Source organism: Phyllobates terribilis, unplaced genomic scaffold, assembly GCF_046119375.1.
Source record: "Phyllobates terribilis strain yellow unplaced genomic scaffold, ASM4611937v1 Scaffold_29__1_contigs__length_15306474, whole genome shotgun sequence".
Taxonomy (NCBI): domain Eukaryota; kingdom Metazoa; phylum Chordata; class Amphibia; order Anura; family Dendrobatidae; genus Phyllobates; species Phyllobates terribilis.
In genome coordinates this window covers 2,510,291-2,525,272 of record NW_027362789.1, presented here as the reverse complement: position 1 = coordinate 2,525,272, position 14,982 = coordinate 2,510,291, and the positions used below count along the sequence as shown (strand labels likewise).

Genomic DNA, 14,982 nt, shown 5'->3' with positions numbered 1-14,982 from the left:
GCATAACTGTCTTCACTAATCTCAGGTGAAAATTTTTATTTGATTTTTTGAGAAACATCTAATTTTGTCCACTTACTTGTTGGACGCTTCACAGAGACCCTGTGTCATTTAGGCTTTATTAAATTGCCCTTTCTGACCAGGGTCCGGTACGCCACTCAGGTGACGTGCTTTACTCTCTTATTTAGTTGTTACTCTGACCTGGGGAGTATGTGTACTTTGTCTCCGTCATAATTGTTTTATACTAAATATTTTACATTTATCTATTAAAAGTTATATTTTATAGTCTGAAATGCCCTTGCTATACTCCACTAATAATGAGGAAACTTCTGTTTTTCCATTGATAGATGATGGACCTGAGTGGGGACTTGTTTTTTTGTGAGATGATTATAAGTTTTTATTGGTATTATTTTGGCCTACATAATATTGTTTGGTGGCTTTTTGTTCCATGTTTGGGAGGCAGAATGAACAAACAAATTGAACACCATGTTCCACTGGTTCATGCTATGAGGTTTTCTATTAGACATTGAACTGTCATCAACTTGGTGAATAATTCAATATTTTTACATAACTTGCCATTTCTACAGCTGGTTCAAGTACAAATGTTAAAAAATATAAAATTCAAGGATACTTTATTTAAAAATAATAATTGGTTTTATTCTTTGCAGATGACTGCACCAGGAGACCAGAGGAACAGCTGACGTCTTCAATTTTTAAATTAGATGAGCTTGAGATACCACAGAATACAATTGAAGTGAATGCCATTACTCCAGATACACCATCATCCCTTCACAGCAAAGATCAATCATCTGATACTTTGAAACAGGTCTTGTCTTCTGATTCATTACCGAACACTAAGGAAAATCCAAGTCACGAAATAAGCATTAAAAATCGAGCTGCTCCTAAAGCAAAGAAACCATTTTCACAAACCGAATATGGAAATAGTTTTCTCCTCGAAAACTCTGTTCTTAAACATCCAAAAATTCACACAGCGAAGAAAAGATTTTCTTGCTCCATGTGTGGAAAATGTTTTAACCAGAAATCAGGTCTTGCTAGACACCAGAGAAGTCACACAGGGGAGAAGCCATTTTCATGTTCAGAATGTGGGAAATATTTTACATGGAAATCAAATTTGGTTCAGCACCAGAGAAGTCACACAATGGAGAAACCTTTTTCCTGTTCAGAATGTGGGAAATGTTTTAATCAGAAATGGGATCTTGCTATACACCAAAGAACTCACACAGGGGAGAAGCCTTTTTCATGTTCAGAATGTGGGAAATGTTTTAACCAGAAATCAACTTTGGTTGACCACCAGAGAACTCACACAGGGGAAAAGCCTTTTTCATGTTCAGAATGTGGGAAATGTTTTAACCGTAAATCAGCTTTGGTTAAGCACCAGAGAACTCACACAGAGGAGACTCCTTTTTGCTGTTCAGAATGTAGGAAATGTTTTAACCAGAAATCAGCTTTGGTTATGCACCAGAGAACTCACACAGGGGAAAAGCCTTTTTTCTGTTCAGAATGTGGAAAATATTTTAAACAGAAACGGACTCTTGCTATACACCAGAGATCTCACACAGGGAAAAAGCCTTTTTCATGTTCAGAATGTGGGAAATGTTTTAACCAGAAATCAGCTTTGGGTGACCACCAGAGAACCCACACAGGGGAGAAGCCTTTTTCCTGTTCACAGTGTGAAAAATGTTTTAACTGTAAAGGGCATCTTGATCGCCACAAGAGAACCCACACAGGAGAGAAACCTTTTTCCTGTTCGAACTGTGGAAAATGTTTTACCCGGAAAGCACATCTTGATATCCACCGAAGAACCCACAAAGGAGATAAGCCTTTTTCCTGTTCAGAATGTGGAAAATGTTTTAACTTTAAATCGCTTATTGATAGACACCAGAGAACCCACACAGGGGAGAAGCCTTTTTTCTGTTCAGAATGTGGAAAATGTTTTGTAGATAAATCGACTCTTGTTACACATCAGAGAACTCACACAGGGGAGAAGTCATTTTCATGGTCTTAATGCAGGATATGTTTTACATGGAATACCACTCTTAATAAACTTTAGAGAAGTCACACAGGGAAGAAGCCTTTTTCATGTTCAGAATGTTGGAAATGTTTTTACTGAAAATTGTATTGTCTTGTATTGCCCACTTATAGGGCAATCCCTTGTCATTCCTCATGTTTGGCCTCGTTAAATTAAAAACATTCATACTCCCCTTCCGTGGCGGCACCGTTCCAGTGGTATCTGCACTCGTGTTTCCAGGACTCATGTGAAGTTGTTACATGACATGTGTGTTCCTTCACAATCAGCTTCAATCGGCTTCACTGTCCCCGCCTTCAGATGAATTAAACATCAACAGAAAGCCAGAGCTGCTGCTTTCTGACTTCCTTTAATTGTTCGATGTGTCCGAAAGTGGGGACAGTGACGCCAATGCTGACTGGCCGCAGGGCTCACATGACGTAACAACATCACATGAGCCTCAGAAACGCAAGTGCTCACATCACTGGAACAGCACAAGCATGGGAAGTTTGTATAATTGTCTTTCTTTTAACAGGACCAAGCATGAGGAATGAGAAGAGATTGTTCAAGTACTGGAAAACCCCTTTAGAAATCAAAAATTCCACACAGAGAGAAGCCATTATCATACCAAGTGTGAAAAAGAATTACTGGAAAATTGTATTTTGTTGACCATCAAAAATAACTCAGTTGGCGGAGAAACTATATATGTTGTTGACAAATTGTACAAAAACATATAACAGACAATCATAATTAAATGAGAAAGGGAAAAATGTTTGGTTTTTTTGGACTATAAGACACACTTTTAAACAAGAAAAAAATCTTGCTAATAAGTGAGTGCATCTTATAGACAGTGTCGTTCCTGATCACTGAGAGAACTGCTTACTCTCCTCTAGCCCCACACTTATCTGATTGGTGCAGGAAAGGAAGGTACTAGTACCTGCACAGAGGCTGCACATCCTGAGTGAGCAGCTAAAGAACCATCTACCCGACTAGCTCAAGCACCTTTCAGATCATATAATCAATCACATGACCTGGATGGAACTGAAAAATGGGAAAATGTATATAAAGTGTATGTGTATGCAACTGTGCATATGTAGCAGAGCTGTGTGTGTATATAAATGTGCATATATAGCAAAGCTGGGTATGCATGCACTATCCATGCTGCAGTGCTGTGTGTATGTCCATGCAGCAGTGTTATGTGCTCACCCTGCTGTCTTTAACAACACCGCACGGGCCGGAGCTCATCCTATTGATTGCCGTTCACGTTTCCTGTGGACATAACAATACTCAGACAATGCAGGGTGAGGGTACCACACTCTGGTAAGACTTTATTGTTCACCGACAGTTAACAGCATATATAACATACCCACTGGCTTGCTGGGAATTAGAACCTCTGCGACTTTGGGACATTCAGGGCCAACTACCCCAAACAGCAGTGCCTAGATTTTGACAGGCACCCGCAGAAAGGAGATAGCAGCTAGCATAGGAAGCTGACCGAGCACAGTGAAATATGTAGCCAGGTGACCGAATTGTCACAACCTGGGTTATCAAAACAAATTTGTGGGCTCAGTGTTGAGCATTTCTGAAATCCACTGGCTGAAGTCCTGTGGAATCACACTGGTCACAGGAGCAGACCCCTTTTTATAACCCTCAACTCCTATTTTTGATTATTCAATTAGATTGCCTAATTATCCTTCAGATGTTGCAGACTAGTACACCACAGGAGACTAATGCAATAAGTAATCAGCAGACATTCCACAAATTAGCATACAAAAATGGGCACAGGACAGTTTCACATGAAACAATGGCTCATGTTCCTTGACTTACTGAACACAGGAATAGTAAGTCTAGCATAATTAAGAATAGTTCACCCCCCTTCCGCCACACAAGTGGCACTGAGTCGTTGCACACATCTCCACTTTACACTAGCAAGGCAGATTTAATTAGTATGAAAAATGTTTTTCCTTTTTTCTGCTGTTTAAACATTGGATACAGTATATTAGAATTAAAATTATATTCAGACACTAATCTTTAATCCAAAAAACAATATCCAAATGAGTATTGAACACTTCACCAATTTTCTAAGTAAGTATATTTCTAAGGGCTCGCTCTCACTTGCAATTAAATCAGACTACTGCAATGGGATAAAAAATTGGATTGCACTCGTATTAATTTATTCCTATGATAGTGTGATCAGTGGCGTTTCTTTTCCAGCCCTGATCGGATTGCGATCGGACTGAACAAAAAAAGCAGCATTCTGGATTCGGATCGCATGCCCCCATATAAGCCTATGTGTGCGTGTGAAACATTGCACGGCACATAAGTCCACCAAAGAGATAGCAAAAATGTTAGGAGTGACCAAATCAACAGATACGTTCTGCAAAAAAATGTTCACTGGTGAGCTTGGGAACTCAAAAAGTTGTCAAACAGAAGACAGTGGTGGATGATCACAGAATCCTTTCCATGGTGAAGAAAAGCCTGTTTATAATATCAACCTAAATGAAGAACACTCCAGGAAGTAGGTGTTTTTCAGTGTATAGGTCTAACATAAAAGAGAAGACTTCATGAGAGAAAATACAGAGAGTGTTCAATACAAGGTGCAAACCATTAGTGAGCCTTAGAAATACAAAGGCTAGATTAGACAATATGAAGCGGATGTATTATACCCTGTCGCGGCCACTACCAGAAGACAGCTAGCTCCGCAAGTGAGTACTTCTGGCCAACAACGATAACAGCTGATGGGCAGGGGGCCGGGTGTCTGACCCCGACCCATCAGACATCAGTGACCTATCCTAAGGATGGGTTATCAGTGAAAACGTAGTGGGCAACCTCTTTAATTTGTCCAATTACTTTTGAGCCCCTGAAATAAGGAGGCTTTATAGATAAATGGTTGCAATTCCAAAACGTTTCATAGGATATTTTTGTTCAGCCCCTTTAATTAAACCTGAAAGTCTCCACTTCAATTGCATCTCAGTTGTTTCATTTTAAATCAAGATTAGTGGCCTGCAGAGCTGCAATCACAAAGATTCAGTCACTGTCCAAATACTTCTGGACCTAACTGTATTCATATATTTACTAATGATGAGCAAGCATGCTTGCCACTGCTCGATACTTAATAGATCATCGTGGTGCTCGGGTTTTCAATCAAATATTTCAGGTGCTCGAGTCCCCGCCCCACGTTTTGCGGGTGTTAGATAGCCAATAAACACGCAGGGATGGCCTGTCATACACAGTAATGTCGTAGCCATGTTTTCTACTGCCATTACTCTGATTGGCCTGCCGTATTGCATCATCAGGTTTTATACTCGAACGAGTAACAAGCACACCCGAGTACCCCGATGCTTGATCAAGTATCGAGCAGTGGCGAGTACGCTTGCTCATCACTAATATTTACAATACATGGACAGATATTGCATCTTTTTCCCCCACCCTCCCAAAACAAAACCCAAAATGTCCACCTGCCCCTTTTCCTACCACCTAATCCCAAAATAGACAAGGACATTCGGAGTTGCCAATCCTCCCTCTTTGGCCACTGCCCTGCTATCAGTATTTGGTCAGTATTCGGTCAGTATTTTTTCTCGAGTGAGAGCCAAAACCAGGTGAGGAGCAATCAGGGAAAAGGTATAATAGAAACAAGTCACCAATTCTACATTTATCACCCACTCCTGAGAAAAAATACTGAGCCAAAATCAGGAGTGGGTGATAAATTCAGAATTTGTGCACTTGTTTCTATTATACCTTTTCTCTGATTGTTCCTCGTCTTGTTTTGGCTCCCACTCCTGAGAAAAAATACTAACCGAATACTGACCAAATACTGATAGTGGGACTGTGGCCTATGAACAAGATCAGAGTCTCATTATACCAAGTAGAGAAGCTCCAGGAACAAAGATCCCGTGTGGTCCTAACACGCTGGGGGTCTGGAGTATCCAGCCACGGGGCCCGGATTCTCTCATTTGTGGCCCCAGCGTTTCTTGTAGAATAAATCCCTTTCTCATCCAGTCCTGTAGTAATGACTTTATCAGGTTTTGTAGGAGGGTTCGTCTGACTCCATCTTATGTTATCAATACCTGTGCAAGAAACGTCCGAGCGCAGTTTTACCGAGTGTCCAGTGTCAGTTCTTCTACACTTCGCACACTTCCTAAACATGCAGCTCCGCGCCGTACATGTCGTAGACTCACGGCTCTGCTCCGTACACATGCGGCTGTCCTCCGTATACATCATACACACACGGCTCCGTACACACACGGCTCCACTCCGTATACTCATGGCTCCACTCCGTACACCTCATACACGCGGCTCCGCTCACCTCTTACACACAATGCTCCGCTCCGTAAAAGGCTCTGCTCCGTAAACCTTATACACACGTGGCTCCGCTCCGTCCACTTCTTACACACGCTGCTCTGCTCCGTACAAGGCTCTGCTCACCTCATACACATGAGAACACTGTCAATATATACAAATTTGTAATGTTCACATGTCCACCATTTAAACTATGCTCCTATAGACATGACATGAGAACTATAGTATTTAAGACGTAGCATTTATTATTAGAATAAATTAAAATCACATAAAAAAATCACAAAAAAGGGAAGAGGACCACATAGCAGAGAAGATCAGACTAGGGGGTATAGATAAATAAATACAATCGATAAAACATCCCAAAGGCACCATTCATGTATTAACCTCTAACAGGCACTGTTCATGACAATATACCACTGCCCCACAGATATATCATTAAATGCCTCTTAGAGAGAAGTGTGGAGAGGATATATATATATATATATATATATATATAAGTGCTTAGTGCATACAGCCCCACTCTCCACCTTTCTCCATAACCCTCCAACACAGAGGACTATGGCATATATAAAGTGCTTGATGCAAATAACGGCAAAATTGTCATCAGTTAACAGGTCACATTAGATATTACTATCATAATAACATACTGAGAAGGTGAAATGAAGATGCATGGTATAAAGTGGTATAAAGTGTTACTAACCCCTGAGTGCTGATCGGATCCAACGCGCGTTTCACCACTGGCTTTAACGTGAATAATCACCTCATACACATGTGGCTCTGCTCCGTACATACGCGACTCCTCTTCGTACACCTTGTACACGCACGGCTCCACTTCATACACCTCGTACCCACACGGCTCTCGTCCGTACACCTCGTACACACATGGCTCTGCTCCGTACGCCTCGTACACACGCGGCTCTGCTACATCTGTAATGCCAGTGATGCACTACTCTGCCATAGATCACACACGTGTAGGTATTACCACTTCACTAAGGCAGGAATAAAAGTAAAAGAAAATGTAGTTTGTGGCGCCAGGGTGCACTGTATTAACTTCTGTTTCCTGGTGTGATGATATGTTGTGCACCCGATAGTCCAGAAAACAGAGACAGATAATAGGCTGCTGGTAAACTCTACTTCTTGCAAACAACTTCAGATAAATCCAGACAGATGATTCAGCAGAGTTTCTCTTTCAATGCAGCAAGCTCAGTTACTTTCCAGTATGATAATGCAGATACACAAACGGTGCAGTGACTCCTGGGTCCTAGCTTCTGCTTATCTGTACAGTCCTATCACACAGCTGATTGCAGCTGTGACTGTGGTCTCTCATACAGCAGATATCTGGGCTTCCATACCTGCTCCTCAGCTCATCACAGGCAAGACCAGACACCACACCATGTCTCCTCCTCTCTCCTCTTTCTGAGCACACACTGAACTAAGCTCAGGGCCTTGTCATATGGTCTAACCACCTTATTGCCATATATGGAAACCAGGGCTAATTCATTAACGCTTAGTAATCTGAGAGCAGAACAGAATAATCACTCTCTACATATATAAACCATTCTGTATACTGGATCCTCATGTACATTATCTGCAAAGGGAAATATAAACATTGTGCAGACATAATGAGGTAGCTGCTGGCTCTGCTACATCTTAAAGGGACATACACATCCAACTTTGGGGCACTACATGTATAAAATAGAAATTGTCGTTTTATTAATCACAAGATACTCCTTTAGTTCCCCTAAAGTCTATAACTTGCAACGAAAAAGGGTTTAATTTCCATGTGGGTATATACTGCATTGGGAGACTAAGCTTAGGGAGACACAGGGAGGAGAAAGAAAAAACTCTGGGCAGGAACTGATGCAGGACTATAAGACTCAGTATCATACCATGTCCAAGAGCCAAGTCCATGCTCGACAAAGAGGAGAATGTGGATGAAAAACAGGAGTATTGGTATACATTAGGATGACGGCCTCTCCAAAGAGCAATTAAAGCTGTCTCCTTAAGTGACCAAAATGGGTACAATTGCTTCTACCCTCTTAGCTTCATGTCTTCCTCTATCCCAGTGAGAGTCCGGTATATTATTAAAGTACCATTTTATAATATAGGGGATTTGCGAGAAGTCGGCAATAATAGTTAGAATTTTGTGTATGATTCTCCTGGAATATGGTGGTGATATGTAGATAGATTATTAATAGAGATTTAGTAATAACTTACAGAACAAACATACGTACTGACCCTCTATATCTATTATCACTGTAAGACGCTCACATTGTGACTGACTCCCCGAGAGTATGGAGAGCGCGTGGAGTGATAGTCGGCTGTAACCACTTCTTGTTTAGTAGATGAAGTTTCTCAGAGGTAAGATGTGTTTCTTGCAGACAAATCAGAGCAAGTTTTTTCATTTGAAGATACTGAAAGATCACCTGTCTTTTAACACTAGAAGAATGACCCCTTACATTCCAGCTATTTTCATTGACTCCACCATATTTAATGTAATAGATACAGTGGGTACGGAAAGTATTCAGACCCCTTTAAATTTTTCACTCTTTGCTTCATTGCAGCCATTTGGTAAATTCTAAAATGTTCATTTTTTTTTCATTAAAGTACACTCTGCACCCCGTCTTGACTGAAAATAAATAGAAATGTAGAAATTTTTGAAAATTTATTAAAAAAGAAAAACTGAAATATCACATGGTCATAAGTATTTAGACCCTTTGCTCAGTATTGAGTAGAAGCACCCTTTTGAGCTAGTAAAACCATAAGTCTTCTTGGGAATGATGCAACAAGTTTTTCACACCTGGACTTGGGGATCCTCTGCCATTCTTCCTTGCAGATCCTCTCCAGTTCCGTCAGGTTGGATGGTGAACGTTGGTGGACAGCCATTTTCTGTTCTCTCCAGAGATGCACAATTGGGATTAGGTCAGGGCTCTGGCTGTGACCATTCTTGACTGGCCCAGAGTTGTTCTGAAGCCACTCCTTTGTTATTTTAGCTGTGTGCTTATTGTCATTGTCTTGTTGGAAGGTGAACCTTCGGCCAAGTCTGAGGTTCAGAGCACTCTAGAAGGGGTTTTCATCCAGGATATCTCTGTACTTGGCCGCATTCAAGTTTCCTTCAATTACAACCAATCGTCCTGTCCCTGCAGCTGAAAAAACACCCCCATAGCATGATGCTGCCACCACCATGTTTCACTGTTGGGATTGTATTGGGCAAGTGATGAGCAGAGCCTGTTTTTCTCCACACATACCGCTTAGAATTATCGCCAAAAAGTTCTATTTTTGTCTCATCAGACCAGGGAATCTTATCTCATAGTCTGGGGTCCTTCATGTGTTTTTGAGCAAACTCTACGCAGGCTTTCATGTCTTGCACTGAGGAGAGGCTTCCGTCAGGCCACTCTGCCATAAAGGCCCGACTGGTGGAGGGCTGCAGTGACAGTTGACTTTGTGGAACTTTCTCCCATCTCCCTACTGCATCTCTGGAGCTCAGCCACAGTGATCTTGGGGTTCTGCTTTACCGCTCTCACCAAGGCTCATCTCCCACGATTGCTCAGTTTGCCTGGATGGCCAGGTCTAGGAAGACTTCTATTGGTCCAAACTTCTTCCATTAAAGGATTATGGAGGCCACTGTGCTCTTAGGAACCTTGAGTAATGCAGAAATTCTTTTGTAACCTTGGCCAGATCTGTGCCTTGCCACAATTCTGTCTCTGAGCTCCTTGGGCAGTTCCTTTGAGCTCATGATTCTCATTTGGTCTGACATGCACTGTGAGCTGTGAGGTCTTATATAGACAGGCGTGTGCCTTTCCAAATCAAGTCCTATCAGTTTAATTAAATTCAGCTGGACTCCCTAGAAGGAATAGAACCATCTCAAGGATGATCACAAGGAAATGGATAGAATGTGACTTAAATATGAGCGTCTGAGGAAAGGGTCTAAATACTTATGACCATGTGATATTTTAGTTTTTCTTTTTTAATAAATTTGCAAAAACTTCATTTCTGTTTTTTTCCAGTCAAGTTGGGGTGCAGATTGTACTTTAATGAGAAAAAAATGAACTTTTTAGAATTTACCAAATGGCTGCAATGAAACAAAATGAAAAATTTAAAGGGGTCTGAATACTTTCCGTACCCACTGTATACAGGTGCAGCTCACTAAATTAGAATATCATCAAAAAGTTTAATTATTTCAGTTCTTCAATACAAAAAGTGAAACTCATAAATTATATAGAGTCATTACAAACAGAGTGATCTATTTCAAATTTCTATTAATGTTGATGATTATGGCTTACAGCCAATGAAAACACAAAAGTCATTATCTCAGTAAATTTGAATAATTAGCAAAAAATACCTGTAAAGGCTTCCTAAGTGTTTACAAAGGTCCCTTAGTCTATTTCAGTAGGCTCCACAATCATGGGGAATACTGCTGACTTGATAGATGTCCAGAAGGCAGACACACTCCACAACGTCCCAGAGTCTGGAGGAAGAGTGGAGAGGCCACAATCCAAGTTGCTTGAGGTTTAGTGTGAAGTTTCCATAATCAGTGATGGTTTGGGGAGCCATGTCATCTGCTGGTGTAGGTCCACTGTGTTTTATCAAGACCAAAGTCAGGACAGCCATCTACCAGGAAATTTTAGAGCACTCCATGCTTCCCTCTGCTGATAAGCTTTTTGGAGATGGAAATTTCATTCTCCAGCAGGACTTGGCACCTGTCCACACTGCCTAAAGTACCAATACCTGGTTTAAAAACAACAGTATCACTGTGCTTGATTGGCCAGCAAACTCGCCTGACCTTAACCCCATAGAGAATCTATGGGGTATTGTCAAGAGGAAGATGAGAGACACCAGACCCAACATTGCAGACGAGCTGAAGGCTGCTATCAAAGCCACCTGGGCTTCCATAACACCTCAGCAGTGCCACAGGCCGATAGCCTCCATGCCACGCCACATTGATGCAGTAATTGATCCAAAAGAGCCCCAACCAAGTATTGAGTGCATTTACTGAACATACATTTCAGTAGGCCAACAGTTCGGATTGTAAAAACATTTTTCAAGCTGTTATAAAGTGTTATACTTTACTGAGATAAATGACTTTTGTGCTTTAAGCCATAATCATCAACATTAACAGAAATAAACACTTGAAATAGATCCCTCTGTGTGTAATGACTCTATATAATATATGAGTTTCACTTTTTGTATAGAAGAACAGAAATAAATTAACTTTTTGATGATATTCTAATTTAGTGAGATGCACCTGTATGTAGTTTCCAATATCCTATCAGCAGAGCATTTCTGTTTTACATAGCTAGTTAAGCGCATATTACAAGATTGTCAACAATATAAAACATACCCCAATAAACAAAAAAGACCCCCCCTCCCCATAAAAGGCAGATATAAAACACCTTTCTCCGGGTGAGAGACTGGGCGAAGTATTTCCATAGCTGTCGCTTTTAAAGTAGAAAAAATGGCGGCTCAGTCAGTGTTGAACATATGGGAGAATTCCACCTAGAACCTAAGCCTTCTTGGGGGATAATTCAACCCCAATTAGGCAAGAAAAATGTGATATAATCATAATAGAACCTGAAGTAAAAACAACATTTGTAAAGAACTGTCCAACAAGCAAGGACGCACTTCTTCCCATATACTTGCGAATCACTGTGTTTTTGAAGAATTAGGGTTTGTACCACAGGATCTTCAACTTTTAACATCCCGAATTTGATCCCGGCGTATTTACCTCTCATTCATATCGAGCCAGTGAAGGGTTTATGAATCCTGAATAAAGTGCACAGTACCTCGGGCTACCACCCTTAACTTGGCAGGGTATATCATTGAATATCAGGATCTGGAGATATTTGTGGATACTTCCCACGCTGCTGGTTTATTGAAAACATCAATTCAGAAAGGTTTATTAAATTGCTGTTTTTATTAAATGCGTGTAAAAGTGACAAGCACTTCTTCAGGAAACAACCACATGCAGACAAAATCCTGCAAGACAGTTTAAAGGCTTGAGTTTTGAATTAAGGCTCCAAATCAACACATAACTGACTTGTGTCAAAGTTCACTGGATTGGCACATGATTACATCGGAAAATAACAAAATTGCGTGCATTTCAGTTATATAAAGAAATACCTCCTAAAAAATGTATCACGATTCATATACTATAAACCTATTCGACATTATTTAAAATTGTATATATATATATATACAAGTTCAAATGTTCGCTAAAATAAATGTATTTATTCACTTATTCTAAAAGCAGGAGTTGGGCTACAACCTATATCTCTATAGGGAAAACCACTGTGTCCTGTGTTCTTTACTCATTAAGCCACTATGTGTATTTAGGAATTAACAAAAGATTAAAAAGAAAAGCAAATCCAAGGGTAGGAGAAAAGTTTGTAAAAAACTTGTAGTTCATTGTATGTCAAAAAAATTCTTGTTTTATTTAATATGTCTTTTGATGAGCTAAAATGCTCTTATAAGAATTCCTCTAAATGTTATTTTAGTTTATTATATTTATTACAGTCCATTTGTCGTGTTTCATATGTCAGAATATTATTTTGTGTCATTATACTGATAGTGTGTTTTATCAATTCCTGTATAATTTTATTAGAAGGAAAATAAATATCATTATAAATTAATTCCACGCTTCCTTTTTTAATTAATTTGTTAAATGAGCACATTATGAGATCATTCTACAGCTTATAGAAGGGTTAAGGTTTCAAGCCTCATTATTAATTTCAGCCAGTTTTCAAAGAATTCAGTAGGAAAGGAGCCTTCTATTTTTTTTCAGGCACACCAATAACTGGTATATCTTTGAGCCTTGACCTATTTTCAAGGTCATCTGTTTCCGCCAGCAGTGCTGATATTTGCTGTTCTGCAAGCCTGTTCTCATTGCTTTTATCGGCTATCTGGTCCTCAATGGCACTGACTTAGCCTTCCACTGCCCCTACTCTATTTTCTGCAGTTTGTGTAATATACCTGTTGTCTCATCTTTAAGACCACCAAAATGTACATTGAAAGCAGAGAGAGAATTTACAATGTATCACTGCAATGAAAACATCTTTTAAAGTAGGTTCCTCAGGTACCTGTATGTCCCATTGGTGCAGGTTAGGCCGTGGGGCAGGGAGTATTGTGCCACATGCAATTTTGTGGTCTTTTCATCCCCTTCAAAGCGGCTGCCTCTCCCATCTCCTGCACACCCAACTCCTCCACTTGGAGCCCGTGCACAGGTGTGGGGTAGCTGTTATAAGGCCACTGTCACGTGCTGAGACCTGTGTTTCTGTGCAGGCAAACTGCTACAGCCAGGCCACCACTTCCCTCCTTTTTTGTCTCCCCTGCTCAATCTGTCTCCAGCGTGACAACCGTGGTGTCATCTTAGAGCTGAGAACCTGCTTCTCCCGCAGTCTTTATGTGGCTTTTCCTGGTCATTTTTTTCCCCTGGAGCAAACTACTTCCACACTCAGACAATTAACCGGTAGATGTATGCCGATTTTCAAGATGGTCGTCAGGTCCTACAGTGCAGACCAAAAGTTTGGACACACCTTCTCATTTAAAGATTTTTCTGTATTTTCATGACTATGAAAATTGTACATTCACACTGAAGGCATCAAAACTATGAATTAACACATGTGGAATTATATACTTAACAAAAAAGTGTGAAACAACTGAAAATATGTCTTATATTCTAGGTTCTTCAAAGTAGCCACCTTTTGCTTTGATGACTGCTTTGCACACTTTTGGCATTCTCTTGATGAGCTTCAAGTGGTAGTCACCGGAAATGATTTTCACTTCACAGGTGTGCCCTGTCAGGTTTAGTAAGTGGGATTTCTTGCCTTATAAATGGGGTTGGGACCATCAGTTGTGTTGTGCAGAAGTCTGGTGGATACACAGCTGATAGTCCTACTGAATAGACTGTTAGAATTTGTATTATGGCAAGAAAAAAGCAGCTAAGTAAAGAAAAACGAGTGGCCATCATTACTTTAAGAAATGAAGGTCAGTCAGTCCAAAAAATTGGGCAAACTTTGAAAGTGTCCCCAAGTGCAGTTGCAAAAACCATCAAGCGCTACAAAGAAACTGGCTCACATGAGGACCGCCCTAGGAAAGGAAGACCAAGAGTCACCTCTGCTTCTGAGGATAAGTTTATCCGAGTCACCAGCCTCAGAAATCGCAGGTTAACAGCAGCTCAGATTAGAGACCAGGTCAATGCCACACAGAGTTCTAGTAGCAGACACATTTCTTCAACAACTGTTAAGAGGAGACATTGTGCAGCAGGCCTTCGTGGTAAAATAGCTGCTAGGAAACCACTGCTAAGGACAGGCAACAAGCAGAAGAGACTTGTTTGGGCTAAAGAACACAAGGAATGGACATTAGACCAGTGGAAATCTGTGCTTTGGTCTGATGACTCTAAATTTGAGATCTTTGGTTCCAACCACCGTGTCTTTGTGCGACGCAGAAAAGGTGAACGCATGGACTCTACATGCCTGGTTCCCACCGTGAAGCATGGAGGAGGAGGTGTGATGGTGTGGGGGTGCTTTGCTGGTGACACTGTTGGGGATTTATTCAAAATTGAAGGCATACTGATCCAGCATGGCTACCACAGCATCTTGCAGCGGCATGCTATTTCATCCGGTTTGCGTTTAGTTGGACCATCATTTATTTTTCAACAGGAC

The 14,982-nt window shown here is 40.7% G+C and overlaps 1 protein-coding gene across 1 annotated transcript in view; it reads left to right on the top strand.

The window, feature by feature from the left end:
* LOC141178577 (uncharacterized) overlaps positions 1–4,379 on the top strand; it is a 41,478-nt gene extending 37,099 nt beyond the window's left edge. The window contains exon 7 of the mRNA XM_073660454.1: positions 666–4,379. Coding sequence (XP_073516555.1) covers positions 666–2,023 — 1,358 coding nt within the window. The 3' untranslated portion in view covers positions 2,024–4,379. The remainder of the gene's footprint in view (positions 1–665) is intronic.
* Positions 4,380–14,982: the final 10,603 nt, after the last annotated feature.